This window comes from Lepeophtheirus salmonis, chromosome 5, assembly GCF_016086655.4.
Source record: "Lepeophtheirus salmonis chromosome 5, UVic_Lsal_1.4, whole genome shotgun sequence".
NCBI lineage: Eukaryota > Metazoa > Arthropoda > Copepoda > Siphonostomatoida > Caligidae > Lepeophtheirus > Lepeophtheirus salmonis.
The window spans coordinates 14,961,669-14,984,003 of record NC_052135.2 but is presented as its reverse complement, the minus strand read 5'-3'; the positions used below and the strand labels follow the sequence as shown (position 1 = coordinate 14,984,003).

General features: G+C 28.6%; 1 protein-coding gene across 2 annotated transcripts in view; it reads left to right on the top strand.

Annotated features, from left to right (window-relative positions):
* Positions 1 to 22,335, top strand: part of LOC121117629 (cell adhesion molecule Dscam2) — a 217,844-nt gene that overhangs the window by 66,201 nt on the left and 129,308 nt on the right. For both annotated transcript variants that reach the window (XM_040712072.2, XM_040712070.2), the window contains exon 3: positions 2,018 to 2,231. In XM_040712072.2, the coding sequence (XP_040568006.2) occupies positions 2,171 to 2,231 (61 nt within the window). In that variant the 5' untranslated portion in view covers positions 2,018 to 2,170. The remainder of the gene's footprint in view (positions 1 to 2,017; positions 2,232 to 22,335) is intronic.

The following is a 22,335-nucleotide window of genomic DNA, read 5'->3' as shown; positions in this document are numbered from 1 at the left end:
TTCATGTGAGTAATTCGTCAAACCCTCGCAATTTTCTTGAATATTGTCCTCCTCCATCCAATCAAAATAATATTCAGTTAAATGGAACTAATGTAAGAGGAGAGAAATGGGACACTTGCAATGAAGAGGCCTCTCATTTACATATATGTATGTATATATAAATATACTTGGAAAAATATGTAAATATAGAACATACATATTCGTTGATATTTTTTGGCATGATGTCGAGTATGAATTTTAATAATGGGAGGGGTGAGTAATACAAATGGGGTGAAATTATGAATAAATATGTTCTAAAAAGCAGGATTTAGTTCTTGAAAAGGGGACATCTAAGTATCAGGTAATAACTAATGTTTGTGCTCATAAAAGACAGAGAGTAACAATGAAAAGGCGCAGGAATTTTAATTGTAAATCCTTGCTAAACTAAGATTCGAATTAACGATTGATTCTGGAGTAATCCCTGCCTCGAGGTGGATTTTTTATTATTGCCTTCATCTCGTAGCTGCTCATAGCTGTTCTAATAAAAGATGATGAAATCTAAGCTGCTGTCTTCCCAAACAATCTTCAAATTTTCAGGATTTTGCAAACCAGCAAACTGTAAAAAAGTTTTATACATCACGGATGAAGAGTATAGAAACTTTTATGCGATGATGTTGGCTATTTTGTGAGGCTAAACAACCAAAAGGTTTTTATAAAAATAAAAACCATTTTTCATTAGTAATATGGGAAATAATGAACTATTGGATAAAACAATGGAACCAACTAATAAAATAACTTCGACGGACAGGTACCCCTTCAAACTTGCCAAATCGACAATCAGGGGCAACATCTTTTGGCAAGACCACACAGACACATTTAAGGATGTTGGGAGGGAAAAAGAAAGAGTAAAGGACTTCATCAAGCGTGTTTGAGATTCTCACACCAAAACAGATGTACTTTAAATATCATATCGCGTCTTTTTCAAAGTCTTCCACGGATTACCGGACAATCTGCAAGGAATTCAAAGAGGAAAAAAAATATTGCATAATTTAGTATATAATACAAGAAATTAGTGTGGAGTCCAAATTGGGTTGGAAGCCATCGAACCACGAACTCTTGTATGGTTTTGGAGAGCGAGTGACTTCGGGGGTTGTAATTAAATTGAAGTGTTTATTATCTGTAGCACAATATCATAATGGTTATCACACGACAACTTGCTTTGGATGCACTAAGCCAGTTTATTTGGACCGAGAGGAGAGAAGAAGATAGAGGAGAGGAATATAATAGTTAAAAGTAACTATATTTACCTGTGTAGGGGTTAATAATTCTGGGAATTATTTACTAAGCGTCGGATTAAAAAAAAAACAAGGACTTCAATTTTACGTATATCAACTATTGTTTTGTCTCTAATGCCCAGTTTTATTATTTATCGAATAAAAATATGTTAATACATCGTCAAATAATCTTAATTTTATATTATAGACAATCAATTAAGTATTGTCTAAGTAGAAAAAAAAATAGTTTTCTCTAATTATCCTTCGTTTGTTGTCCCTAATCGATCAAAAAATATTACAAATTTATACATATCATAGGGATTTTCAGAATATATTCATTTTATTTAACTCAAATATCAGTATTTATCATTGACATCAAGTAGTATTCAATCCAGTTATTAAGTTGTTATTCACTTTCAAAGCCATTTGTTAAAGTTTAATCAAGATTGGTTGTAAATTTGCCGATTGTATGTAATAAAAATATCAAGTTTAAGCCCCCAAGATGACGTCACCTTTAATTATGATGCAACTTATGACATCAGTCAAAATGTTTTATCGAAGTATATACATTGTAAAGCAATGCACCATCATCCAAGGGACTTCACTTGACAATTTATTATTTAATTTATCCTTCATTAACGCTGACAACTATGTTTTTTTTATTCTTTTTTTTTTTTCATTTCTTGACAGCTTTGTATTTCTTTTTATCATAATTAAGGATTAGACTGTTAATGCTTTAACCCTTATATATTTTTTTCTTACAGGAAGGATTATGAGAGGAACAAGATGCTTGAAGATATCTAAAGAATCTTGAGTCAAAAATAAATACCTTCACATTATCTCTTGGAAACTCTCCATAGAGCACGATTCAAAGAATAATTAATTCTGGCAGTTTGGTCCTCATAGCCTTTACGGAAATGATGCAATTCAAAGGAGGAGGAAAGCGCCATCTGGCGGGAAGTGTTTTTGTACTTTTCGGTAAGAGGGAAAGTTAGATATTTTATGTTTATTAGAATGGTCCTTATATTTGTAATTTTGACTTTGAAAAACTAAGTTATAGAAATACGACAAAAATTGCACGCTATACGTGCTACAAAAAAACTTTATTTATCATTTTTTTATAAGAAATAAAAGAAAGGAACAATTAAGGGGATAATGTGTACAAATGAATTGAAGACATTAATCGAATTTATCTATGAGCGCAGATTCCAAAACTGATCTCAATCATCTGATTTATGAAATATATGGGATTATATAACTTCGTAAATATTATCGTTCAGAGTCATTTTTTTACCCTCAAAACAATCCCAAAAATAAAAGCAGGATTAATAAAACTTATATAAAAGTGTTGTTTATGATAAAACAGTGTTTTAATTGATTCTGTATCTGGTTCTAAACTATATACCTTTATTTCCATTTTTAGGCTGAACAAAAAGTTTAATTAATCCTACTTTTGATTCAGGGATTGTGTTAAGGGTAAAATATGACTCTGAACGAGAATAGTCCTGAATTGCTAAAATCCCCGGTATTTCAGAATTCAAATGACTGAAATAAAAACGGAAATCAGTTTTGGACTCTTATATCAAAGATAAATTTCTTTTTGGCTTGAATTGATTTGTACAAAATGAGTGTTCCCCTCTGTAATAGTTTTAGAGGAAAGCTAAATAAAAACTATTAAAATATTATTTATTCCTCTAAAATAGTTATTTGTCACTCTATTTTGACTTATATATATATATAAATTTAAAACCTCCAAGTATGATACGAAACCTCTAAACATTGATCAATATGATTCAAACTTCATTTTTAATCTAAAAGAAACATTTTTTGGACAATAGAGCTGCCCTTTTCTCCCACCCCCACATTTCGAGAAAAAAATACCAAATTTAACAACCAGTCTAATATATAAATATAATTTTTGAAGGAAACCAGAGAACAAGGGATCCATTTATTAAAGTTTATAATTGATTTAGATATGTGTGTAATAAATGATGTAAAAAATATAATTTATGTATATATTTTTTTGCTTGATGATATAAAACAGACAGTAGTTTTAGTATGTACAATGTTTTCATGGTCAGACTTGCTTTCACTTATGTCTATTCATTGTACACTGTGCACTACACTACACTAACGGTACTGTATATATATATTTGGAAGGCTTTTAATTGTGTACTTCAAATCAATGTTTCTATTTTCATTCTCTCCCTTACAAATTTGATATGATCGTTAAAATATCTTCATGTTCAAAAATATTTGACTCTTCAATTTGTAAGACAATAAATATTAAAAATGAAATGTGATTTATGTTAAAAAGTATTGAATAATGAAACTATAGTAACCAAGACTTGGAATTGCATGATTTAATTACAAAAGCGGGATTTTATGGAATCAAGAAAAGACAACTCAAAATTAATTTGTGATTTGTTTAAATACTTTGTTTACTTATATTTAATATGTTTAATACGTTTGAGTGCATAATGAAACCTTTTAATTAAAAATAACGGTAATAAATAGTGATTAAGTGCTACTGAAAGTTTAGCTTACCCACACTTTACAAAAATTACTAACCAGGCAGTAAAGGTATTAGTATTGGCATAAAATTAATGGATAGTATAGGCCAAGTTGGTTTTGTAACTTTATTTTATTAGAAAAAATTGAAAGTATCCAATTTTTTTCCCGCTAATTTTTCAAAATAGGTAAATATTAAGAAGGGAATGCCACCATTAAATATTCATTAATGTCAAAAATATTTTGCACAGGGATGAAGGGAACAGAATGGAAGGATGAGAGATGTACAAGTAAATTATTATTTTTAAAGGCCACTCCTAATGCATTTGGAATACAAGATAATATATGTATGTGTGATATTTGTAAGTCAAAACAGATGAGGAGGGCAAATCCTTTTAAGAACGAATGAAGATTTATACATATGTACATACATAAAGTACAATAATAAATAAATAAATATCCAAAGAACCAACAACCATGTATCACCCAATTCAACCAACTACAACAGCAGGGGTGAGGGATTATTGGGCTATATCTTTTTCTCTTTTTTATTTAAAAAAAGGCCATAAATTTCGATATTTTATTTTACCTACCTCCTTATCTTTAACCCCATCCCTCCCTCTACGAAAAAAAAGAGAAAAAGGAGAGACATATAAGACAAATGAACATAAGTTATACGAGGCAGGAGACAGTTGCAACCGACCCTATTTTTCGAACATTAGAAAAGCTACATATACATTGCAATCTATAAATGTCAGATCAGAAAAAAACTTCGATTTTCAGTTTTTTTCTTTAATTATCTTGGTACACATGACCACAACCCTTGCTTTTTTTTTCTTTTTCTTTTTGGGCAGATCCAAAGGTTAGATGTCCACAATTTTCTACTATTGAGGGAAAATTCATAGAAACTTTTAAAAGAATTTTAATTCTTTAAAATGTAGTATTTTGTAAAAAAAATATCTATTTAAAAAAATTAATGATCTTTCAAAAGTTTTTGTAAGAAATTTCTCCTGAATTGATTTTTCTATTCATTTTTTTCAGTAGCAGAAAATTGCAGAGCATATTAAAAGACGTCTAACCTTTTTAACAGTCAAAAACAAAATAAAATGTAAAGATTGTGGACGTGTGTACCAACATAATAACGAATTAAATTTGAATTTGAAATTAGAAAATAATGATTTTTTTGTCAGAGTAGTATATTATTAATGAAGTTATTTTTGTCTTTAAATACTGATTTTTGAGTGTACAGTTAATATCTTAGAAGTGTGGGACTATCTTATCTAGGCACAATAACGTAGCTACGAGCGTGTGTAGCTCAATCTCAGTGTGTCCTATCTAAACAAAAGTTTAAAAAAATCATTGCTAGTTATACATTGGATGCTAAAAAGTAGATTGTCAACTGGCTTATATATCTTCATGCAAGACGGAAGTACTCAAAAAACTGTTTAACAGAAGTGATTTCTTCTTTGTTTGCGATTTTAACTAATTTTTTATGATTTAATTATAAATATATGATTTTTTAAATACATGCTTAAATTAAAACATGTAAAGATTAAAACATTGAATATATAAGTCTTAGTAAATATTAGTAAAGTAATTTTTTTTCCAATTAGCCATGCAATAAAATTGGCGAACATAGGCTAGAAAAACTTTGTGTCACAGTTTAACAAATAACTCTGAGCAGCCGGTACTCCGTCTAGATGTATAAAATAAGGCAGATTATTCTGAAAAAGTCTTGAATTTTTGCTAACCTTTCTTCAAGATATTTGATGAAAACTGATTTAAGGTGTAAAGTTTATTTTTTTATGAACAATTTTTTTTTAATATGGAATAAATTTTTCTGTTTTTGCACCAAATTATAAATACCAAAGGGGGTTTCCACTATTTTGTCATTAGTTGATTTAATTTAATCAAAATTTAAAACTCACCAATTTAGGGACAATTTTAAGATATTGTAACAGTAAATAAAAATCGTTCAGTTCTAAAAAATGCTGCAATTAACTTTCATATTATTTATTCTTCTTAAATATGTTATGTTTTTACCCTGAAAAAGTTTATAAGAGTGAGTTCATCCCTTGTATGATATAATCTTATTATATCTTAACTTGTATAATTTTTTTGTAACATTTGACAAATCTTATTCAAATGCAGTTTATGGAAAATATAATGAACGGTATAATTTTTAAATAAATACAGGAATAAATTCATTTATTGTGTTAATTTTGGCATTTCAAAGTCAAATTAGCTCTGAATAATCGAACTAAAAGTAAATAGTGTTGCAACTGGTCTGTCTTTTGATCTATTGAACTAGATAAACTATACTTTAAAGATGCTTCATTTGTTGATATATATTAATTAAAGTTATACTGTAACTCTCCGTTGATATGATAATGGAATGGTGTCTTGAGCGATTGTCAAGTAGTATCAAAAAAAAATGACCTTAGACTATGTAATTAGGTGGTCGTTGCAAAAAAAAAAAAAATCAGCTTCATGTGACTTGACAAGTCAATAATAAGCATCAAATGATTGGCATTCTAATTTTACAAATTTTAAGTTATTTAAACACCGGCTCAGTTTTGATTAGTGTTACTTTTCTGACATTGATGTAGCTAGTAATTCGAGATATGACTAAAGTGAATACTGTTAAATGTCTCATTTCAAGGGCAGTTTAAATATGTGAGTTTTTTAAAAGAATCAATGGAGTCACAAGGGAGAAAAATATATTCAAGGTATATCTATGGTTTTTGACTGCAGTCAAATTATAATTCCTTTTTTAAAGGCAAAGCTTGCTTGGGCTGATATGTGCATATATTTTTATCAGGTTATGACTTGCAGTTGATGATTGCAATTTGTATAGATCTAAGTTTGAGTAGCATATATTACAGTGGGCCTTAATGAAATTTTTTTGGAATTTAGTATCACAGAATATTTTTAATTTAAATATTTATCTAAACAATAAAATAACTTCAAATGTCCGGAAAAGATCCTTTACAGAGACATTTTGATTTGATCAAAATATCTTTGCGTAATACGCAGTACCAAAAGACTATATATATTTGTTTGACACATTTTTGGGACTAAAATACTCATGACGTTAATTGTTGTTTAAAGATGTATGTATAATCTACAGTACTCAACTTTATAAAAGTCCTGTATCTAAATTTAATTCGATAGTTTTAAAGAAAAAAACATTTTTTTTTTGGATATTTTGCAGATATGCAGATCCAAAAACGTCTATTTTTTTTGGACACTTAAAAGTTCAGATCTTACTTAGATGAATAATTTGCAAAATATCATATAATATCAAATTACGACCTTTTGTCATTAGAGTACAGTCTAATTTATACATAAAGGACTAATAATTTAAGGGATCCCTGTACGTAAGGAAGTATATTTTTTTCTTCCAAAAAATGCTATAACTTTCTTTGGATATTTCCTCTAGGAGAAATGATCACCCTACAAATCTGATAAAGTTTTTTTTCATTTTATTCTATTATTATTATTATTTAAAAACAAAACAAGAAGAAAACTTTATAGTCATTCTCTCTAAAACCCCATTAATAAAAACTAAATGTAACATTCCCTCCCAGTTCTGCTGCTTCTAAGCAGGGGACTTAGAGATATGTTCTCTCTATATTTTTATATATATGTATATTCATATAGTATTTTATTATTACTTACAAGGCTAGAGCCAATAAGAATAACTCTACAACAAGAGCTTAATCCAGGGAGGGAGTAAGGAAAGAGTTGGAAAATACCTCTTGAGAAGCATTCAACCACTTAATAAATCGTTTTTCTCATTTTTTTGAAAGTACATAAAAACTATCTTGGACAAAAATCAAAGAAAAATAAAACAAGATGTTACTTTTATTGTATCACCACGCAACCTTTCATTCGATAATAAAACAATAAAATGATCAAAATCATTTGATAATTAGCTCATTCCTCCCAAATATGGAATCAATTTTCAATAGTTGTTTGGAATTGTTCAAGAAGAGCTTTTTTAAGGTCTTTATTTTACAACATATTATAGAAAAAAATATATCATATTAAAGTGGGAAATTACATTTAGTAAAAAAATAAACAAACATTGTAGTTTAGTCTTTAATTCTCAAAGACTAATACCTCTTTAGTTACAAAAGTACACTAAAATATAACGAATAAATAAAAATTAAAAAACATGATTAACAAAAAAGCCCAACAACAAAAAAACAACAGGAAAATATACCCAAAAATGACATCAATCTAAAACTAAGTATCTAGGATTTTCCTATTTCTATGTGTATTAACTATCGTGATAATGTGGCCTAAAATTTGTATGTATTTTATTGAGTTTGCTGGGAAATACCGTATCATATCCAGTGCTAAATTGAATGTTAATAAATTGTCCTTTTTTAATTTTAATTTAAATGCCATGTATCGTGATTCCTTTGCAATAAATATGCCTCTTAACTCCCTGCCATCTGTCGGTTCCTTCAATGTCAACTTTTTTGCAATATAAGAATTAGAGTTAAGTAAGCCAAACCTGATTGTTTTAGACTTCTCGGAAGGAATTGATTTATTTTTTGGAAGCTTAAAAATAATTATGGCCGAGATATTGTTTTGCGCGGTGTTTATATGACTTCTTAGTTCAATTCAACAAACTTACTCAATAACAGCAAAATACTACACTCAGCAAAGGCATGAACAACAGAATTAAATACCATGTACCAAAGTTTTTGTAATAATATTTAGATGTTATACACACTGTAGCCACTTCAAATTGTGTTGGAGATAATTCAAATTTAACTTATCAATGTTCTGAAAATTGCATAGGGTAACTGACATAGAAACATTGATAGCCAATGTAAAATAAAGTCTACTTTTTGTGCGTCATATTTCGGTCACTTATAAACATTGTATTCAAGTTTATATGATCAATTGAAATTGGCCATAATTTCCAGGGTTTAATCTTAATTTGATTTATGAGTTATATTCCAGATATGGCCTCTTCAAATAAAATCTATCAATTTTCTCATCCTTTAAGTACAATTTGGGACACACCCAAAGGTTTAATAAGAATAATTTGTTTATAGATATTTGTTGTAGAGTACCAATATAATTGGGATTCAATTTTGCGAAAAATCATTCTAGCTTGCTTATTTGTTGACCGGCCACACGTATAGTAAAAGTAAAATAATTTTATATTAAAAACATATATATTTATATATGGTATATAAGTAGAGCAGCTTCTAATGATGAGTTGCTACAGATTTCAGTATGAGCTCTAAACTTTTGGGCTTTCACTATCCCTCCCTATTCTTTGAATCCACTGTGTGTGTTGTATATTCTCGGGTAATCCTTTAAATCCTCTTTGAAGAAGGGCGTCGCTTCATACTTATTCATAAATCTTTTTTATACATACATATATTTAATCTTTGACAAATGGTTTAATTAGAAGTACACATATAATATGACTTTTATATGCTACATACATGTAATATAGAGCATTAAAGTGTTTGTCTTAAAGAGGTACATAATATATCAACATGAACGGCCTTGTAGTACTAGTAATAGTCCTACGTCATAATGCGGATTAAGTACATACATAGGCAAAGTAGAAATATATGTGATGAGTGAACAAAATCAGAATCTCGAACAAAAATCAAGAAAAAGAGAAATTCCCATTTTTTTTTACTTCATATGTGATATGTCAACATGAAATCAGGTCGGGATAAAAAGGGTAAATGGAGAAAAATATATTTTTATGTTTCAAGCTTTTCTTCTTCAAGGAAGGGTCATATAACTTTTTATAGTTTATACACCCTTATATCCGGAAAATATTATAGCTTACTATGGGGTTATTATAGCAAATGGATGAGATTTTTATGATGATCCTCCTTTAAAATTTGAGGCCTTAAACGTAGCAGTTTTTATTAATCTCAGCCTTTTAATTTCTATACATAATATTGTATATGAAATATTGGTTATACAGTTAAAAACCGCCGCCTCCACCCAACAAATAAATAAAACAATAAAATTTATTTTAAAGAGCCCTAATAATTTCTATTATTTCAGTTTTCTGACCGATTTTCACAAGAACAATTCATATTTTTTTGGTGTGTTGATTATTTTTCTTTCAACTATTACAACTCACATTCCATTTTTTCCAACTCTACCAAATGAGAGAAGAAGAAAAATAATCAAATAACTTTTATTTAGAAAATAAAATATAGAACCTCTTTTATTTCTGTTAAAACTTTTTTGGCTTTTCTAATAGATATTTATCGAATGACGATTTTTTAAAAAAATATAGTTTTACATTTTAATTTTTGAATAACCATTATTTTTTTTTTAAAGGGAAGGCCTTCTTTTGGAATTTTTAATAAAATGTATCCAAATTTTAATTCATAACATTTTTTCAAAAATTAATTTTTTTTTTAATTTCTAAAATAGATTTATAAAAAGAGGTTCATTTCTTTTTTCTTCTCAAATATGAATTAACATAAACAAATATGAATTTCCCAGCTGACATCCAATTTTTATGACTCTAATAATCCGCGGAGAAGGGTGTCACCCTCATCCCTCACGGGACAACCGCCACGGTTCAATCTCCAACTAAAACTAAAAGTATCTTCCTGGACACGATATAATGCTGACTGATGTAAAAAATGTGAGCTCTCCTGCTGTCAATATTGAAAGCAAAAAATATTTAATTAAATTGCCGTCATAAATAAAACTCTTCGAATAAAAAATAAACGCCATATCTATTCTGTTTATCAGCAACTGGCAGTAATTATGATTTGTAACTCTGAGTGAGTGAATTATATAGATTGCCACTGAATTGTTTATTATTATTTAACGCGTACATTTATTCTATATTTTTTTACAGCTCTTTTGAATATAATTGAATATCTTGATGTATCAATCATTATTAATTATTCTGTATTAAATGCTTATGAACTTAGTACACAAGATTTTTTACTCTATGCTTATTTTTTTATATGGTAGATATATTCGTATATATATATTTATGGTTAAAAATAGATATACTTAAATGATTTTTATTTTCAAGAGCTCTTAAATTACTCATGTTTTTCATACTTTCTCTTTATATATCCCGATATCTGTGTGTATGTTGTACCAGTTTATTATTTCTATGCATGAAATTATATTAATACGCTGTTTGTACATATATGCCTAGTACACTATGCATGTATTCCCATTTGAGGAGGTAATTATGCTGTATACACAAACACATACCTATATATATATGTAAGTATTTATAGAGTTTCATATTTATACAAAATCTTGTGAAATCCTCCTGGATTTTTTAAATATATTAAATTATAAACTTATTTCATTCTTATGTATGCATCTGTGGAAAGAAAAGCATGGCCCTCTCTCTATAGAGTATTTTACAAAGGGCAGCATACTATTTAGCAAATTGAATTTCCTTTTCTTAAAAAATATGCACGATGAAATGATTTATTTTCTAAAAAGAAATACATTAGATCAAAAAAAGTTTTTTAAGGGGAAGGAATCTGTTAATCCGTAGCCTTGGACAGTAATTTTACTAGTGTTGAGTTTTGCTCTGAAAATCCTAGACAGGTCCAAGATCGTAATGGGTTTTAGTGGAACGAACTAATTCGTTCTTTGAAAAAAATTGTTATGGACTTGTCTCAAAGAACAAATAGGTCTCATTTAAAATTCTATATGGACCGATTCTATAAATAAGTGGTTAATAGAGTTACGTGTTTTTCCCTACATCGGCATAATTTATGTTCAATGAAGTGTTGCATAGTTAATCATATTTGTACATCTCATAAATCACGATAGGGGGTGAATCGGCCAATAAAGTTCTTACTTAATAATCGGTTCACGATTTGAAAACAATTAAATTTTGATCAACAGTCTGCACCGAAATATTGCCTTCAATCAGTGTAGAAAAATTACTTAAGTCGACCAAACCGAAAAAGTTCGATCTTGGAAAAAACTATTTGAAGATGAACCCAATAAAGCATCAAAACAAAATATGAAACGCACTTGTTAAATTTTGTTGATTTTTTATCTTACTAAAATATTTTTCACCTCACAAGATGTTGGTTTTTATTAGTGATGGAACAATTAATCAAAATCAGAGAATTGTTTTTTTTTTTTTTTTTTCAGGAATCAGAATCGGGATTGGTATCTGTAAAATAATGTTTAATTTGCGATTCCAATTGTTTTTATTACTGACATTGAACTATGTATTACTTTCAAAGTTAGATAAAAAATAACCCCTCCCCCAATTAATTTTTTTTTGCCTTTTATCAAAAAATGTATTATTTAAAAATTTAATTTAATTTTCCGAAATTCTCTGAGTACCAGTGGATTTTTGAATTTTTTTTTTTCACAAAAATATTTTTTTGTAAACAGTTGTGGAATTTTGGATTTTTTTTGAGAATATTTGCAAAATTTTGAATAAGGAATTGTATATTTATTAATTTTTTCAAAAAAGTTAATATTTGAATTTTTTTTTCAAAGATTTAATTTTTCAACGTTTTTTTGAAATAAATTTTGATCTTTTTTTCAAAAAAGTTCCAAGAACACTGCTCCCTGTAAAATATAATCCTGTGGACACACCCAATAGTAAAGGGTATTTTTTATCTATAATTTAAAATATTAAAGAACCGTAATCGGCATCGGGATTTTTTTTTTTTTTAATAGTCCCATCACTAGTTGTTATAATACCATGGATGAAGTCAGAAAAATGTCAAGTTACTGTCATTCTTCCTCATGAAATAAGTAATTTTTTTCCTCCCTTTGCAGAATGCAAAGGTTTTAGTTTAGTTAAAAGGATGAGTCCATGGAGGTTACATGGTTAGTCATAGAGTAGTAATCAAATATACTCAACTCCCTGGGTAGATAAAAAAGTTATCTCAAAGGCAACGTGTGTATCTTGGGCAAATATTGATCACCTGGTCTTAGCTTTGCCTTTTGTTTCATAGGTTTGTCCCTCCTTATTTTGAAAATTTAAACTTACTAGCAAAGCAACGAGTTATTTATTTACAATTATCTCTTTCAGCAGAGATCTTTCAATGGTACCATATTTTTATGACATTCTTTTGGTTGTAGTTTTTAAACTTAACATAAGTTTTTCAAGGAACAATAATCAAGCCACTTTAATTTTTTCAAGTATTCATCAGAAGAAGGTCACGAAACAAGTGCCCATGGTAAAATAAATCATATGTTGCAATTTTTCTATAATTATGCATGGACAATAAATTTCTTAAATTATACAACTAATTATATTTTGGGTTTTTCCAAAGTGAATTTTTCTTATATTTATTGAACTTTAATGGTTCAATCCAAGAATCTAAAAAAATGATTTTTTTTTGTTGCTACAAATCCTTTGATAGAAAATACCTTTAATGTTGATTGAGTGGATTAGAAGAACTCGGTTAAAATCTGTCCTATAAATCCACATAAGTGTGACAGTTAGGACATTAGTTATAAAGTTATAGCCACTCTCGTCATAGTATTTCCTTAATAAATACATATTTCTCCACTTCCCTTTCTAATAATAATACTTATTGCATTTAATTACATTAATACCTTATATGTGCTGCGTCACGTCAAAAAAATCTTCAAAACAAGAAAAAAAAAAAGAGAAATCACATACACACACTGCCTACGAATTTTATATGCAAGTACAAGGGATGGGTTTTTGAAGAGGAGAAACATAATTTACAGATTAGAAAAGGAAAAATGGTTGGTGTGTGTGTTCGTTTTTCTTTTTTGTGCAGTATTTAATCATTTGCCGTGGAGCTACCATCTTTCACTCTGAAAGAAGAGTTTCCGCTTACCAATTCGTGTATTAAATAAAACATAATGATATAATTAAACTATAGTATCTTTCTTGCAATAATAGTAATTTAAATTTAGAATGTTCTTCTCTTTATAGAAGTAATCCTTTTTCTCTCCATAAGATCAAATAATAGGCGAGATTATGTTAACAAGTATCTTAATTTAGTAATATAATAAGTCTCGCTCCAGTTTCTCCTCGTGCTCTACAAAAATTCCATCCCTAATTGGAACAAAAATCAAGAAAAGGATGAATTCCAAACTATTTTTTTTTACTTCATAAATATAATATACAGGCAAATATTTCAAAAAGCTATTTGAATCAACTATAAGTATTGCTATCAAATTTATGTAATGTGTAAAGACATTCAAAAATTGTATTTATAGTTTAAAGCTAAAATTAGATTTAACTTTAATTTTGTTGACCAAGATATGAGCTTTCATCATCAAATCTATCAATTTATCCTTTTTTTTTTTACTGTGGCGATCATTTTTGGCTTTCCAAGTGGAGTTTGTGACGTTTCCAGAGTATTTGTAAGAATGATTTGTTGATATAATAATAACTTTAGTTCTAGTTTTCCCTTTTGTTGGCATGCCACATATATGGAACTATATTACTATGGAGACGAAATGAAATAAAGAACATACAGGGTGAGGACTCAAAAATTAAAAAAATTTTAAAAACCGTTTTCACTTCTACATATTTTTATTTTATGTCATTTTTATCACAAACTTTTGAAGTAAAAGTCAATAAATTCCGTAATTTTTAATCAATATGTATCCCACCATTCTGAATGAGGGCCTCAATACAGGGGCGAAAAAAAGAACAGCTGGCTTTGATGCAAGGACAAGTTGTTCCACTCCTCCGTTATCACAACCTTCAGGGGATTGACATTAATTTGAGAAGTCTTGTTCGTCTTGCCCTCCAGGATGCAACAAAAAGCGAAGTCCAGGGGGTTCACGTCGGGTGAGTACGATGACAAGAAGTATGCCGGCCTGAAGCCAGCCATGTTGTCCTTGCAGAAGTACTGCACTTTCTGGGACATGTGTACCGGGACACCGTCTTGGGTAAACACATAGTTGATACTGGTGAACGTGCTCTTCAATCATAACAAGATCTGGTACCAAAGAAACTTGTGGTAGACGTCCGTGTTGACTTTCTTGTTGACTTTGAAGAAGTAGGGAGGCATCTTGCTGCCTTCGGACGCAACAACGCCGAGCATCATGACCTGAGCTGGATGTTTGGTCCTGAAGGTTCCCTTGACCTGAGCTCTTGATTCAGCAAAAAGCGATCATATCTCCTGTTCAGAACAGCATCCACTGTAAATATCTTTTTGTCGGAGATCGACTTGTGCACGAAGGAGATTGCACACCCTATGTCATTTAGCTTGTTGCTCGAACATTTTTGATCGCACCATAATAAAATAAACATCAAAATGTGGCTTTTTCTCAGTTCTTTCGAATAGTCCCTAGTAAAAATAAGAATTGTCAGACATTTAAAAATTAGGCTAGACGGCCTCAAAGAGGATTCTAATTTTTGAGTCCTCGCCCTGTAGATAACCCTAATATAAAGTCAATTTTAAACAAAATTCAAGGAAAGGAGAATATCCCAATTAATCTTTTTACTTGATTTATTCTACTGCCCAATATTTTATGGACTTATTTAAATTAGTTATGGGTTTTGTAATCCAATTTATGTTATGAGTTCATATACCCAAGAAAGTTAAATATAGTTTTGAAACTATATTTAATTTAAAATACTTAACTTGACATCCATATGACCCCTCAAATAAAATATTAATTTTTCATTTTTTCATTGTGGTGAATAATTTTGCCAACTTCAAGGGAAATTTGAGGTTTTCCCAATATAATTATCAATTATTATTCGAAACAAACAATAAATCGTGGTAGAATACAAGTGCCATCCAAATTCAATTTTGGAGAAAAGTTGTTTAAGGTTGACGATATGTATATTATACCAAAGAGAAGCTTACTTACAATATGCAGATTTGAAAGCTGCTTAAGTGATTACTTCTTACTAATAAATATTTTTTTAAGTATCTTCAAAATCAGTTGCTAAAGAGCTGTTTTTATATGCATGTAAATGAGATAATGGAGAAAGGAGGAAGAAAAAACTAGAGAGAAAAAAATAAAATAAAACTTTTATTTTATTCATATTCCAAATGATTAGCTCACACCTGATGCATATCAAATATACATACACTCATGTACTATACAGAAATGAAGAAACATTCATATACACATAATATCTATTTTTCATATTTGAGTTCCATATGAATATTTTATAGGTAGGTATGAGTATTTGATTTTATGTTTATTTAGGTCCTACTACATACATAATATACCTATATGTACCAACATATATTCTTTTATTCCTATGTGTAAGAGGCTCGGGGAAACTGTCAACTCCTCTTTTTTCTCGAATATAAAATGAAAAGACAATAATATTTACATCTTTACATAGATCTATAAGATAATGCAAATGATTGTGAAAAAAAATCAATATTTTTTTTGTCAACTTTTTTTTGAGATATCGCATAAAAACTGTTGTTGAGAGGTAAAATAATTTTTTTTGTGGCTGCCTATTTTTACAATAAAGTACTGAGTTGCTTATTGTTTTTCCTATAGTTGATATCATTTAAATTACTGATTATTTTGTTGACATTATTGTATGAAAGTTTATTTTCCTCATCTGTCATCCCTGACAACCGGAACAGTTTCAACCTTTGACGAGTCACATTCAAATGCAAATTCAAGAAAAATTATTATCTTGATCTCTTGACCGCTCCTTTTATTAAATTACACAACCTCTATTCCAAAAATAAAGATAAAAAAGTCCCAAAATCAGTTGGTAGGTAGCCTATTCTTCTCAACTATCAAATAATAGTTGAGAATTGTTCACAGCATTACAAAAACTCATTCTAATTAACCATTCAATGTTCAGAATAGTAACTAGATACATTGACAGCTGACAAAAAATTCAATTAATATTTTTGTGTGAGGAAGAAAATGCCGTGTTAGACTCTTAGTGAAAGTCCAAACACTTGAGCAATTGTTATACAATAAATCTTCATTTCTAGATCAAAGTAATAACTATTTAGCTAAATTTTATATTTTTCTTTTCACACGGTTTTGAATAAAAATGACCAAAATGCACTAACTTTTTTTTTCTGAAAAGTAATTATAGATGAATCGTTGCAATTTCACTTGAGAATAGCTTATGACCAAATAGATAAGTTTCTGGAAATACCTAGGAAAACGGTCTAAAAATTACAATTACGGTGGGATTAAAATTAAATGATCTCCTAGTCAACTCTAGAGTATACCACAGCAAAGCTATAACATATTTATATCTAGACAAACTATGTTATTGATATTTTTGAACTGGATTAAGCAAATTTAATCGTCATAGTTCCGATATAATGAAATATACGGGTTTATTGGGAGTCCAAAGTTACTCAGTGGTTTCTCATGGTTTTAAGGGCAATTATTTTCGAGGCTATTTCTTCTTCCTTTTCCTTGAGTCATTTCATTTCTTTTTTCTGTCATACTTTTGAGAATAACAAATGTGGATTTAAATTTGACAATGAGGAGTAAAGGGATGGATGCTTCCCTTCTGTCTCCTTCTTCCCTTTCTTCATTCCCTTTCTTAGAGTTTTTTTTTTTTTTTTGATAAAAATGTACACTTTTATAAATATAAAAAGAATGAACAAAAAAAAAATCCCTTATTCTGTAGGGAAATCTAAAATATATAAATATTTCAAACAAAATGTATCATTCAAGTCCCCCTTATTTCCTCATCAACATTATACATATCATTTAGGGGTGTAATAGTCCTTAATATAGGAATACAAATTGTGCAGGACATCTTTGTAATCGGTCATTGAAAAATGTTCCGTATTTTATAACCACCTCTACAGGTCATCAATATCACCATTCATATTTTTTTTTAAATGTGTTAGTTGAGCAATTGAATTCGCTCTGAAAAACCTCAAGTACATTTTTCATATTTCACATAATGTTTTCTTTAATTAAGGATTAAAAATGAATACTTGTCATTTTTTTTAATTATTACCTTTCCAACAAAATATAGCAATACATATATTTATTATTTTAATATATAAAGTAAAAAGAAACAATCCACAATCACAATCAATTCAAAATGATAAAATGTAAAAATATAACTAGCAAAATTATTAAATAATTATAAAACTAAAATTATGAGTATAATGAACTATTAAAAAAAGTTAATTTTGTCTCAATAACTTCGTTCTCATAAGAAAGGAGAACAAGGAATAGGAGATGATGATCCATTTTTTTTTTAAAATATGACGCTTATCCTAGGAACTCTATTTTTCACACTCGTACAGATAGTTTAATTTATTCTTTTCCTCTCACTCTATCTTCTTCTCTCCTCTTGGCAAACTTTGTCCACACAAACTCGTTTAGAGTAGCGTGAGCAAAACTCCTCATGGGATAAACATTATTGTATTGTGTTCTAGATAATAAATACTGCAATGTAATGAAAGCCTTCGAGGCCACTAACTTGAGATCGCTAGCTCCCCAAAGGAGTTTGTGGTTCGATTGCTTCCTAACCAATTTGGACTCCACACCCTAACTAATTTTTTGAAATATATAAGCTGCAGTCCCTGAAATTATGCGTTATTGTTTTTTTTTTTCATTATAGTTCTTGCAGATTGCTCGCTCGTCCTTAAAGAACCCTTCTGTGAAAAAGATCCAATATGACATACGATATTTCAAGTACATCTGTTTTGGTGTGAGGATAGGATCCCCGTTTATCTCTAACCCGTTTTTCTGATAACGTAAACCTCTAAAGATTATTCCTTAAGGGGTTATTCAGTTTAGATTGTATTTTTTGTCTTAAGGATCTAGAAAAGGTGTCAAGTTTTAGGCCTGATACATTCCTACTATATATGGTTAACTTTTGCGATGACATGGCAGGGCGTATACAGGGGTAGGGCTAGATTTGCTGTAGCCTCCCCAAATTAAGGAATTTTTGCTTTTGACAAGAAAACTATATAATTGAAATTTAATTTTTGAAATTATTTTTTTTGCGAATATCTGTGGATTTTTGAAATTAAAAAAAAACTTTTTTTGCATTTATTTGTCTGTCAATAGCTATAAATTTTTTACAAGAAAATTACCTTCTGAAAGTTTGAATTTTTTTTCAAAAGTTTAATTTTTGATTTTTGTTTGAAAAAATTTAATTATTTGTGAACACCTATAGATTATTGAATTTTTTTCGAAAACAAATAAAATCTGAGATTTCTTTCTTAAAAATTTAATTTTTGTGTTTAACTATTTTTTCAAATAATTTTACATCGAAATTTTCTTTTTTTTTTCCTACAAATTTAATTTTTGTGAATAAATGTGGATTTTTGAAAAAAAATTCCAAAAATTTTATAAGGTAGCTTAATTTTTGAAATTTTTTCCCAAAAATTTAATATCTCAAAAAATTTTCAATTTTTGTTTCCAAAAACAATACCAAAAAACACCAAAAAAAAAAATATATATATATATTTATAAGTAAAAATATTTGTACATTTTAACTACAGAAAAAAAAAACATTTGGCGTATAAAAAGTTGATGAAGCGTAAAAATCTTTCATTGGGTTTACAATTCATTTTCTATTTTTTTTTATGTTTTTACCTATTGGATAGAGAGAGAAAGAGATAGAGAAATAAGAATATATAGATTTTTTTTATTGCACTAAATTTTAATGCATGTGTTTTTTATTCTTTGAAAGCCTATACAGAAAAATGCCTTATCTCTTTATTTCATAGTATGTAATAGGACATACAAAACATAGACTGTACATTTGGATTTTCACTTCTTTTATGGTAATAATAGTTATTACTATAATGAGTCTATCTGTGTATTTTCGTACATAGATATATTCTATAAAACATGATCTTCCTTTACATAATTCGAGACCATGACCTAATTTTCAATTCAGAAAATAAAGTAGAAAAATAAGAGAAATAGTAGAACAAAACTTGTTTATGGTTTTCAAATGCAGTCATATTTTTCTCTATATTTATTTATCATCATTGATCACGTTTCATCTACCTAAAAGGAAAGAAAAAAATACATACCTAAACCTAAAATAGTTTATAATTAGTATTTAACGAAATGCAGAAGCCTATCTTAATACACCGATAGCTAATGTTTTATTGGTACGTATTTCGGACTGAAAATCGTAGGCCAGTCAGTCCAATCCAGTCCAGTCGCATTTGTAGGTCCTTACAAAATGTAAAATTTATCCCTCGTGACGTCAATGAGGGTGTTTTTCCTGTTTTTAATTATTCCATTATATAATATAATAAATTATATAATCAAGCAACAATAGAATATGTTTGTATTCGAATGAAAAAATAATATTTCTTTCAAGATATATGCAATAATTTTAATACATATTTCATATATTTTTTATTTGTCCTCATAAACCATTGATATTTTTATGAAAAATTCCAGGACCGGTCCGAAGACTGGCTGAGCCAGATAAATAAGGCCCATGTTTCATTTTGATCAAACTAAATGGTCTTACTTCAGTCCTACTAATTAAAAGACAAAATATGATGTTATCAACTATAAACAGTAACTTCATCATCAATCGAACTCATTTATATTGGGATTATTAATTACCAATCTCTATAAGAATGATAGGTACTTTAATTAAGCTTCATTAGCGGGAAAACCATGTTACATATTTGACGGTGACGTCATCATTAATATCTCCCTATGATCTCTTTTTTATAAGAACTATAAATACATCAAGTAGGCATAAATTAAGACTAATAACAAAATATTATCCAGGAGATAGTTTTAATCAACAAATGTGATTGGTATTTGAGAAAATAATCCTTTCTAGAGGATCCTCTAAAATTAGCGACCTTTTTTACGGGCCCATAACAAGGAAAGGACCGATTCTATGACCCATATAAAGGACTGATGCAACTACTACCCTCTGATATAACATATGAAATAAATGTTAAAGAGTGGTTGCAATAAGATTAAGAAATAAGTACAGAATGTTGTCTGGAATGATAATCATTTACTTCCTACATATTTTTGTTATTTTTGTTACACTTTTAAAATATAGAAAAGAGCGTACAAAGAATGGTCATTATTCGTGCAACAAAGAGTAGATAGTCACTATATAAATAACTATTAGTCGCCAATCTATTTTTAATTGGAAACCAAGCCGACATGATCTAACAAGTCATATGATATTGATTTTTATCAATTATTTTAAATCTAAGACCTTTGTTTAGAATTACTGTCCTTTTATGTATGGATATAATTAGTAATTCAATGTATATAATACCTAAATATTAATGAAGTGTTGAGAATAAAAAAATACAAAAGGCTAGATACTATAAGTTTTTTGTCTCTAAATGTTTCCTTTCCCAGTTGAGGTTGCAATGAAACATGACCAATTTAAGGATCATTAAAAAACATTCTAGCTTGCTTTTGTACTGACGGGCCAAAAACCTCATATCCACTCCTCTTCCTTATAATATATTAATTAACAAATAGCCAAAGTTTTTGTGTGGAATTGTGATTAATTACGGGAATTCATACTTCACAATATTTATATAACAATTATTATTATTGTTGATAATAATAATAATTATTATACAATAACAAACAAGTAATTATATGAAGTAAGAATAATCGGTTTTTTATTCTTTATGATTGCCAGCTGACGAAAGACTTTAATTCAAGACTCTATAATTATGCTCTTTAAAGAATAAAATTGTTTTTCTTTCTTCGCATTTTTTTCTTTTTTTTTGTTATAATTACTGAAAGACATGAGGACTGTTTGTTTAATTATATTAAGACGACGACCAAAGCGAGCAAGAAAGCAATAAGTGAGTTAATAAATGAGTTGCTTTCATTTTTTGACAAAAAATAGGAGCAAAAGCAAAACTTGGATCCTCCTATCATGAAAGGAAGCACAAAATACTACTCCTTGTTTTTTAATATTTATAATAATAAGTATAAAACAAAAATAAAATAAATTCTTTTTTTCCCTCTCTCCAACCACCTCCCCCCTTTTTCTAATTAAATTAACATATTTTCACTTACTAATAATATAAAAAAAATATTTACTTCCATCTCCCGCCTTTCTAAAAGCCTTCAAACAACATATTGGACACGCAAAGATAAATTAAATACCCATTTACCCATAAAGAATCATTTACAATAGATAGCTAACTATCTGCTTCTAAAAGAGTTAATTAATTATTTTTGTAAAAAGACGAAAATGAATTGAAATATCCGTAGACGGAAAAAGAAAGCCATTTAAAAAAATCATAAAAAATATTAATTATTTTAATTTAATTTTTTTTTCTAAAAAAGTTATCATATTAGATATTTTTTGATGCCAATTAATCCATTTATTAATTCAAATTGACGATTTTGACAGCATATTTGAATCTTGCATTTATTTAATTAGTTACATTGCTTTACCAATATACATTAGACTGTTCCGTTTTTTAGTTCATATTTATGACAGACCCCTTTTTAAACTTACTTTGACAAAGTTTAAGGCATCACATGCCCTTTTTATCGTAGTATAAACAATAAATACTGGGAGAAAGTCACAATTGGCTATTTTCAGGCCTCTTATGCCTTGGTAAATGTAAAGTAAACTACATATAAAGCAAATAATACGTACCAAATTTGAATTTATTAAATA